This window comes from Phycodurus eques, chromosome 15, assembly GCF_024500275.1.
Source record: "Phycodurus eques isolate BA_2022a chromosome 15, UOR_Pequ_1.1, whole genome shotgun sequence".
Taxonomy (NCBI): Eukaryota; Metazoa; Chordata; class Actinopteri; order Syngnathiformes; family Syngnathidae; genus Phycodurus; species Phycodurus eques.
The window spans coordinates 5568539-5579576 of record NC_084539.1 but is presented as its reverse complement, the minus strand read 5'-3'; the positions used below and the strand labels follow the sequence as shown (position 1 = coordinate 5579576).

The 11038-nt window shown below is 41.1% G+C and overlaps 1 protein-coding gene across 1 annotated transcript; it reads left to right on the top strand.

Annotated features, from left to right (window-relative positions):
- The first annotated feature begins 4018 nt into the window (after positions 1-4018).
- On the top strand, positions 4019-10699 carry spp1 (secreted phosphoprotein 1). The gene is made up of 8 exons (XM_061698857.1): positions 4019-4102; positions 6206-6275; positions 6606-6650; positions 6733-6807; positions 6914-6979; positions 7084-7236; positions 7591-7920; positions 9434-10699. The coding sequence occupies exons 2-8, from the start codon at positions 6222-6224 to the stop codon at positions 9728-9730; spliced, it is 1020 nt and encodes a 339-aa protein (XP_061554841.1). The 5' UTR covers positions 4019-4102; positions 6206-6221; the 3' UTR covers positions 9731-10699.
- Positions 10700-11038: the final 339 nt, after the last annotated feature.

Genomic DNA, 11038 nt, shown 5'->3' with positions numbered 1-11038 from the left:
ACTTTTAAGACATAAAGACATTGACAAAAAAAAGAAAAAGAAAAACAGTCACTGAGCAATAAAGGGTTGCTAGTTGCCTGGTAATGCCGGTACATTTTTTTTTTTTTTTTTGACAATTGTGCAAAAGATGCAGAGTCCTCTAGCACTTAGAGCAGTTTGAATGACTAATATTGCAATAGTCCGGTGCAATGACCATTGTGCAAAGGGCGCCGAGACTTCAAGGAGTGTATGCAGTTTAAAGTGACGAGTAGTGCGATAATCTGGGACAATGTTGATTGTGCAAATGTTGCACATACTCCTCAATCAGTGTGCAAATGGAGCAGATGCTACTCTGGCATGAGTGGCCAGTATAGGTCAACAACAGATATGCAAATAGTGCAACGTAGCGAGACTACTACAGTGAGTGCACGGAGTATGTATAATTGGCCTGACAGAAATGTGACAACAAACTCAAGACAACAAAATTGGCACCATGTTGCAATGGAATTGTAGATTAGGTGTTTAAGAAGTTGATCACAAGAAGCTGTTGGAATGTCTGCTAGTTCTAGTTTGCATTGATCGGTAGCACCTACCTGAGGGAAGGAGCTGGAAGAGCTGGTGACAAGGATGCGGAGGGTCCGAAAGGATTTTGTACACTCTTGTCTTAGTTCTGGCAGCGTGCAAATCCTCAAGGGTGGGTAGGGGGGTACCGACAATCCTTTCAGCTGTTTTGATTGTCCGTTGCAGTCGGAGTTTGTTCTTTTTTTTAGCAGCACCAAACCAGACTGTGATGGAAGAACACAGAACTGATTCGATGACCGCTGTGTAGAACTGCCTCAGCAGCTCCCGTGGCAGGCCGTGCTTTCTCAGAAGCCGCAGGAAGTACATCCTCTGCTGGGCCTTTTGGAGGACAGAGTTGATGTTGATCGCCCACTTCAGGTCCTGAGAGACTGTAATTCCCAGGAACCTGAAGGTCTCGACGGTTGACACAAGGCAGCTGGACAACATGAGGGGCAGTCCACGATCATCTCTACAGTCTTGAGCGTGTTCAGCTCCAGGTTGTGTCGGCCGCACCACAGCTCCAGCCGCGCCGCTTCCTGACGATATGCAGACTCGTCACCGTCCTTGATGAAGCCGATGACTGTGGTGTCATCTGCAAACTTCAGGAGTTTGGCAGTCGGGTGCACTGAGGTGCAGTCATTCGTGTAGAGAGAGAAGAGCAGCGGAGAGAGGACACAACCTTGGGGCACCCCAGTGCTGATGCTGCGTGTGGATGAGGTGGCCTCTTACTTCATCCTAGAACACCTCGACAGTGCAGGGACCTACGCGAGGATCCTCTTCGTGGACTTCAGCTCAGCGTTCAACACCATCATCCCTGTCACAGGTCCACCAGGGGACCTGTGACAGGGATGATGTCAAAGCGACAGGCCTGTAGTCATTTAGACCCGAGATTGCAGGTTTCTTGGGGACTGGAATTATGGTGGAGCATTTGAAACAGGATGGTACTTCGCACAGTTCCAGAGATCTATTGAAGATACTGAAGTGTCCTTTTCAAATCTGCAGTAGAAGGTATTCAAGTTGTTGGCTAGTGTGCTATTGTTCTCAGCTTGGGGGGATCGTCGCTTGTAATTAGTCAGCGATTGGAATGTATGACAGACTGATATAGGGTCCATCCATCCATCCATTTTCTGAGCCGCTTCTCCTCACTAGGGTCGCGGGCGTGCTGGAGCCTATCCCAGCTATCATCGGGCAGGAGGCGGGGTACACCCTGAACTGGTTGTGATTTAGAGTCGTTAGCGCTAAACTGTTTTTCCAACTTTGCTGCACAGTTCCTCTTTGCAATGTTAATTTCTCTAGTCCGCGGGTTTATAGCTCGATTATACAGGACCCTGTCCCCGCTCTGATATGCGACCTCCTTAGCTTGGCGAAGCTGCTTATGTTTGGCAGTGAACCACAGCTTGTTGTTGTTGAAAGTGCGAAATGACTTTGTTGGTACACAAACCTCTTCACAGAAACTGATATAGGATGTGACAGTGTCCGTATATTCATCCAGGTTGCCAGCTGAATTTTCAAAGACACTCCAGTCTGTGCAGTCTAAACAGCTTTGAAGTTCCATCTTTGCTTTATTGGTCCACGTTTTCAACTTTTTGTCTTGCAATTCATCCATCCATCCATCCATCCATTTTCTGTACCGCTTATCCTCACGAGGGTCGCGGGCGTGCTGGAGCCTATCCCAGCTATCGTCGGGCGATAGGCGGGGTACACCTTGAACTGGTAGCCAGCCAATCGCCGGGCACATATAAACAAACAACCATTCACACTCATATTCACACCTACGGGTAAGTCTTCAATCAACCTACCATTCATGTTTTTTGCGGTGTGGGAGGACACCGGAGAAGAACCCACGCAGGCATGCGGAGAACATGCAAACTCCACACAGGCGAGGCTGGATTTGAATCCGGGTCCTCAGAACTGTGAGGCAGATGTGCTAACCAGTCGCTCACCGTGCCGCCATTGCAATTCATTGTGTGACTAAACATTTGCTTTCACCTTTTAAATAATAATCATAATATCCACAGTCATAAAACCATTGTGCCCAACTCTTTAGTGCAAAATCAATTTACTGCAAAAGTGATTATTCAAAAGATTCACATGATAATACACAAAGTATAAAAATATGTAGTACTGTGTATCTGCTGAATTTAGGACTTAACTCAAACCACCTGACGCTACAGACCTTTTTGTATTCTTCCTCTTGTTTCATGAGTTATCATATTTTTCCATTAGATGCATGTGATGTAGCTGAGTCAAAATTATGACAGCGTTAAAATAGAAATGTGTTCCTATCTTTCATACTCCCATCAATCGCATGATCTAAAGTTTGCATCACTCACAAATTCATAAATTATCATTATTATCTATGTAGAGTCTTGGCATGATGTGAAATCTTCTTACTGTTTCTCACGTAACGTAGGCAAAATGGCACATTCCTTTTTTCTCATGATGGGGGAACGTAACATGACAAGGGAGGATTACTGATGGTGCCTGGGAGGTGAGTCTCATCACACTGACTCTGAACAGAGCTGGCTTTGCAGTGTACACTATATAAAATAATGATGTAGCTTCAACAGAACACAGATGCATCTACACCTCTCCCGTGTTGCAACTAATTCAATGTCCTGTTTTATAAAATACACCAAAAGTAAAAAAAAAAGTCAATTTGTGTAGTTCAGTCACAGTTTTCTTTTTTCTGTGTGACCTCATCAGGTCAAAGGGTGAGCTGAATCTTATTGCTGCTGACTTAGAGCAAGAAGTGAGCCACACCTTGGACTGGTTACCAGTTATTCACAGGGAACATGAACTAATAACCATTCACACTCACATTGACACCTCCAGTTTCTGGACAATTGAGTCTTCAGTTAACCACACATGAATGTTTTTGGAACGTGGGAGGAGAACATGGAGAAAATCCACATAAGCGTGGTGAGAACATCATTTTGATGACCTAACACATCACATTTACTGTATTTATATAACCCAAAATATTGAATCTTGGTCAATTTAAAAAGTCATTTAAATCGGATTTGGGATTTGTTCTTTTGACAGTGCACGTCTGACATATTTAGTGAGAAACAGGATATGTGCACAGAAAAAAGGGTAAAGCCAACACAATCTGGTTATTTTCTTCAGTTGACAGTTTGGCATCAGTCTGCTCTTGCAGACATATTGTCAATTATCCCGCTAGACCTCAGTCAGACATTTTCCTGTCTTTGAGGAAGTTGAATCATTGTCATAGCACTTGTTGGTGTTTTTTTAATCTACATCATACAAGTAGATTTCCTTAAATTAACTTAATTGTCCATATGTGTGTATGTGTTTTAGCCCCCACACCACAAACCAAAGGAAGAGTGGGGGAGACAGACAAGAAGTGGACCATGGAGCGGTTAACCTCATGACATCACAATCTCTGCCCTGATTGGCTGTTGACAGAAGCATGAAGATTTAAAGACCAGTAGGGAGACAGCAGCAGCATCACAGGGCCAGCGCACAGCCTCCAGGAACATACTGCCATCAAACCTCATCAGTCTTCTTCTCTCTGCAGCTTCCTGCTACTCCAAATAAGGTTAGTGCAAATTTCATAAAACGTGAATATGGACAACATGGAGTGCTTGGGAGGGACTGCGGTTTCAGGAGGCTAATACTTGTTTGCTATGTGCAGCTTTTAATAGCTGCAAGAACACGTATAACATCTGGAAAGTAGCAGAAGGTTTAGAGTGGAACTGAATTACACGTTACTGTATAAAAGTGCGCCCCAGCAAATACATGAAGAGTTCTAGGTGCTGTACTTAGATAGAGCCATTTACTTTGCGCAATGTACAGTTGCACTATCGTCTAGAGCAGGGGTGCTAATTCATCCCGACCCGGTGGGATGAATTTGAAAGTGAAAAAATACACACGACATGGTGAGGGGAGGACTAAGGCCAATTTTAAGAATTATAATGCTCTTGTAGAAAATCGAGGAGTCATAATTCCTTTTACTTCATACGTTGTTTGAATATTTTTCAGTTCCAAATACCTGTGACTTAAAGTTTTGTGCCTTATTATTTTGTGCCTTAATCACAGTGATCAGTTATTATGCACACATGGAGGTGACAAACTGAAGCCAAATTCTCTCAAGAAATCTGAGATTGGCTTGTAAAATGATTGTAAAAAGTCATTAAATCTGAAGAATTAGCTAATGTACGTGTTTTGTTTTATATTAAAACAAAGGGTGACAGGTATTGTTATTTATTAATATATTAAGCATGGTATGGTTTTATTTCTGAAATCAAGTTAGGGTGTATGTGGTCCCTGAACTACAAATTTGGACAGCCGTGATCTCTGTCAAATGATTCCCAATTTGTGGAAAACGTTCGTTTTAATGTCTGCAAGAGACTGGAAGACATCTGATTTTCCTCGATAGCACCCCATCTTTCGAAAGAAGCAAAGTGAGCCTGACCAACAGCAATGTCTTGCCGAGTGGTAGAAAATCCCTCCGACCTGTTGGGAAACCCCCCCCCAAAAAAAGAGACGAGTGGCGGTCGAGCGGCAATAGATTACTAGGCATGGTTTTGGAATGAGATGTTAATTTTTGCTCTGTATGCTGCTTGTGTGTATCTCTGCGTGTGTGTGTGTGTGTGTGTGTGTGTGGGGCGCTTGGCCTTTCAGTTGTCCCCACATTTTTGGGTCTTGTGGCGGATGCACTAACTTTAACTTGCAATTTAACTCTTTTCATGCTGTGTTTTGAACACTGATACACAAATAGTAAACTACACGACTTTTTTCTTCTTCCTCTTCTGAGCTGAAAATAATGAACGCAGAGAAATCCAATGGAAAAACTAAAAAAGGCAATTTCCATTGATCTAACATACTTATGTATATGTTTTGGGCTTGATGTGCGGCTGCAGTGCTAACTGGTTGAAGATGTATTTGATAGACAGTATATCGATTGCACAATATATTTTCCCACGTGTACTTCATTCAACAAACTTTGGGAGAAGCCATGGGCTACATTATGATGTACAGGAAACTCTTGATTTGTCGTTTTATTGACTTCCGTTTCTAGAACATTTCTTTGAAAGTATGCAATTTGTAATAATTGTTTGAGGACAGTTTTCATTGTTATTTTCAACAACTTTTAAGGACAAAATTTAAGGACATTTGTTCATGGCTGATCATTTTGCATTTTGGACAGGTTTTCACACGACACTTGTAAACTACACCAATTTCACATCCTTTGAAGTACAATGATCCCATAATCCCCTCCAAACTTGATCGATTTTTTTTTTCTGGGTGATGACAGAGAAAATGTTTTACCGTAACACACACACAAACAAAAACAAAAAACGAGCAATGAGGGGACCCATGGCCTCCATTTACATTCTATAGTAGGATCTTTAATGACCCTCTGAACATGCCAGTGAGCCAGGAAGCAATGCACAACAGTCATGTGATCAGGTTCTGTTTTTTTTAGACGGAAAACAGAATGAGAAGACTTCATTTGCACATTGACATATTGTTGAATGTAGTGTTAGATTATGGATGTGTGTGTGTGTATATATATATATATATATATATATATATATATATATATATATATATATATATATATATAATGCGAATAAAATGGAATTCATTGTTTCGATTCTATCTGAGTGCTTCCATTTTTTTTCCTTTTTCTTTCTAGGCGCCACACAGACACCATGAAAGTGGTATTTGTTTTTGTTCTGCTCTTTGCTGCAGTTCTCTGCCGACCGGTGAGTCGTTCCCAAAAATTCATCTGTGCTGGCAAGCGCCAACATTTAACATTTAACCATCCATCTCAACTAAATTTTAATGCCATGAAAGTTGATAATCACTTGGCAAGGGTGCAATTGCATATACTTAAAACCCTTACTAAGCGTCCAATCAAATAAAGAATATGTCGTTTACATGCGGTAGTTCTCATATTTGCATGATACTTCTATGTTTCTATGACGCAGTGTGTTGCATTTCTTTTTTCTCTCTCTCAGCATTCCACACAGTTTCTCTGGTGATTACTGTAGTTTTAGTTTATTTCGTATTTATTGTTCTTGTTTGCATTTCAGGCAAGAAAATTTTCTGACAGTTCTGCAGAGAGCTCTGAAGAAGCGGTGGGTATAAAGAGACAGACGGACGGACAGAGACAGACAGCGTTACTGAGACATCCACGCTGACTGTTCCTTCTGTCCACAGGTCAGACGTCCTGCAGCTTCGCTTTTCAGGAAACAGGTGGCCCAATTGACTCGATTCCGTGCGGCGCCATTCAGGGTACAACCTTCCTTCAACTTCAAACTAAAAGCTGACATTTTACATTTCATATGTATTTGTTTAAAGAAAAAAAAAAGGAAAACAACATTACTCCATGATCTTACAGTTATTCCAAAGGTTTTTAGCACCCATTGTTGTTGGTTCAGATGAGAGCACAGACAGTTCTGATGAGGTAAGTCAAGAAGAATACATTTACAGCATAATGCACAGTACCAGAACTGTAAATCTTGTATAATTCATCATTTGTGACCTTTTTGACTTTGGCATTTTTTGCAGCCGGCAGCAGTCGAGACTCCATCTTTAGTCAACTTTGAAACTGAAGATGATGCTGCAACAGACACACCCTCCGTCGACAATCAAGATGAAACAAGTGAAGACAGCGATGACGATGATGATGACGACGAAGATGATGATGAATCAGAGGAAAGTGTGAGTAAAGTTCAAACAAATACTGTCTGCCACCATATTTAGTTAGTCCACATTAGGGTCGGGGGTGAGCTAGACCCCCAACATGTGGATCTAGCTTCTGCCTCACAGTCGTGGTTCAGGGTTTGAATCTCAGCACAAGCCCTCTTGTGTCGAGTCTGCCTGAACTCACCCGCGACCCTGATTAGCATAAGCACAACAAAATGCATTATTTTTAAAAAGCCTTTTTCACTATATTATGGCATATAGTCGTTGAGATGTTTTGATGCATTAAACACTGTAACAATTCGACATATTTTCCGATGTGCAGCTCCAGAGACTTCTCCATTCATGTTGTGATGCGATTTGTCCCTCTAGGAAAGTGAGGAGGAAGATGAGGAAGACAGCTCCGAGTCGGGCGAGTCTTCCACTGTCGCTCCTGAGACGGTCACCCCTGTAATTGTGTTTGAAACTACAGAGGAGCCCCTGTTGCCCACCATTGTCACAGATACAGACTCAGGCCGCGGTGACAGCATGGGAGGATACCCCAGCGAGTACAAGAGCTACGTGTATCCGGAAGAGAAGACCTACCACAAGGCTCCTTCGCCTTACAAGTCCTATGAATACGTTGAAACAGGGAAAAAATTGGGTTATGACATGCCCATTAACAATGAGGTGGAGAAGTCACCAGAGGTGTACAAGAGTGAGGTTAGTTGCAGACTATTTGAACTGTTTATAATTCAAATGAAATGCTCTTCAGTATTAGGTTTTTTGAACATGCTGCTGCAAGTTATTTCTATCGACGCTCAAGGCCTGACTCGCTACAAATGTTCCATCATTTTGAATTTAAGATTGAAAATGAAAGCAAAAAAGGACACATTTTATATCGAGCAGCACATGAAACCGAGAGCAGCAAAGATCCCCCCCCCACCTCATTCTATTCAATAAGCGGTTGATTTATTATATTTTCACGACCTCGATTTACCGCTAGCTGGTTTTATAGAAGCTCCAATTGTGTGTTTGTGGTGTAAGACTTGAAGCTTTTCCCCACAGTCGAAAATGTGGTGTACTTTGATCAGTCAACGAAACATCAGTCCCATATTGGAAAGATACAGAGACAAGGGTGTCTCAATAAAGGTCCGAAGCAACTCGGTATCAAATCAATACAATAATACCTACTGTATGTTAGGACTTTTTACAGTAACTTCTGAGACACGGTGATGATATACTGTATGTATACAGTATGTAAATGTTATTGTGACTGAGAACTCCAAAACGAAACAGAATGTTTTACAACTTACCACTTTGCCGAACTTTAAAAAAAAAAACGTGAAGACAACCATAGTTGTTGCCGGTAAACTGGAGAGCCAAAGCAAGCCAAGCCAGTAATGCCCAGGGTGCAAACTTTCAAAGGAAGAAAAAAACTATGGTAGTTGAAAAAGTCAGGCGCATAATTTAAGAAAATCATAATTACAGAGTTTCAACAAGCGCCTTGATATTCCCGGCCGGCTGGAAGTTCTCTCTGCTTTTAAGAGTTGCGGACCAGTTCATCTGGCTGTAGACACCTATGAGGTCCCCCGAAATGATTAGTTTCTTCTAAGCCTGATGTTTGCATTATGTCTTTAAGTAAACATAAACAAACACCACAGATCCATGCGTTGCTGGCAACCCACACAAAGCCACAGACCACCACATTTGCTTTTTGTCATATATATATATATATACATATATATATATATATATATATATATATATATATATATATATATACATATACATATATATATATATATACATACATACATACATACATACTGTTTATACATACATACAGTATACAGCAAGACATTTTTTATTACAGAGATCCTGACTTTGGGGAACTTCTAGCTGGGTCCACCGACGGCAAGGTGTCCAATTTCATACCAAGCATGTACAGCGGGAATTCTGTAAAAATAGCCTGAAGAAAATATAGTCCTGAAAGTACAGTATAGCCACTTCCTTTCAATGAAACATTGGAAGCCCAAAGCTGCACTAAACCTTTAGTATAGCCAAAGTGTGTGTCGAGTTCTGCCAGCCTCTGCATGTATACCATTCCATACCCTAAACGTCCTTAATTGCACATTGCATTCTTCTGTGAAACAACTACTACGTAATATCGATTACGCAGCTGTGTGTGGAAAGCTACGTGTTGTTGTAATAATGCTCATCTTCCTTGCTTCAGACTTACCAGGAGCACTCTGACCTAATGGAGGAGGATACCAGCACTCCTGAGAACCAGGATGTTCTCCCAGAGGAGGAGGAGGAGAACGCTGGCAGAAGCGATAGCGGAAGCTCCGCAGATGTGGAGGAGGAAGAAGAGGATTATGCACCCGAGCAGAGCAGCGAGGAGGCTACAGCCACACCTGGAGCTGCAGACAGTGATTCTGACGAGAGTGACAGCATGGAGAGTGACTCGGACGAGCGCGGGATGGACGCTGAAACCACCACTGACATCCCGGTGGTCATCACCGCCAAATAAGTCATCCAGAAAGTGCGGTGTGGTGTCCCATAGATTGGTATAAGGAGTCCATGCCACATTCAGGTGGAATCTGTCCACTTCTGAGACACTTTCTGCGGCAGGGACAATCCAAGGCAACAAATGCTTATTTACTATCAGTGATTCACAGAGTCCAAAAAATATTGGGATGGGTAATCAGTTCAAGCATTATATAACTTTGAAGCCATGTATTTGCCTTGTGGGGGGTTCAGCTTGTTGCTCGCTTTAATATAAAATCTGCTGGTGTCCTCAGTTCTTAGTTACACTACATGTGGCTTCCGCCCCATGATTACTGTAATGTATGATTTTGTACCATTTCGAAAATATAAAATACAATTATTTTACATAAATCCACCCTGCATATGGCTTATTTGTTTTGGTTCAAACTCTAGTGCCGTTGACAAAGTCAGATATTGGTCAAAATAAATTTGTTGTGTAAAAAATGCATAGTATCAGTCAAAGTTTGTGCCAAACCTTTGACTGCTTACTGTATATTCAGCCATTAGCCACATTTTTGTCTGCTACCATATTGTGACAGCATTTGAGAGGAGATAATTATAACTCCTAGTTGAGAGTGAATTAATCATAACTAAATCACCACACAGTAACAGCACAATCCGAAGAATTATTTGTTTTACAGTCATGAACACATGCATATTTGTGAATTTGCAGTCTTACTATACAGAACTCCAAATTTGAAATGATACAAAAACAGTAACATATTATTTTGCATTATAAAGTATTCTGTATTCTGAATCTTAAACCTTTACAAATTAGACCCAAAAAAACATATCCACAGAAAATCATTGTCAATATTGTCATATTGTATGACATTTTGGCTTAACTATTCAATTTTTCCAAAATGTATATACTTCATACTTATCGTAGACAAATGCATCGCAACTTTTCATTCATTGTTTAAAGTCCCGATTAAAGTGAAAATAAATGAAATTTGACTCACCGCTGACAAGAGTGTTGTTGACAACTGAGCCAAATTTGAATGATTGCAAAAATGTTAAGTATAAAAATATCTCTTTATATTTGGGAACAATCAAGCCGTTGTTTCCGCTCTCAAAAGTCTGACGAGTGAGCTGAAAACCATCTGATTGACAACTGTCAATCAGATAACACGTGTATGACCTGGAAAAATGGATGCTACTTATTTGTTTAGCATCTTTTAAAAATGTTTTTTTTTTTTTTTTAATAAACTCTTTAAAGACATGGATGAGAAAGTTTGGTGCAGATGATCTTGACTTCCCTTGCATGATATAGTACCGCAGCCGGACTCTG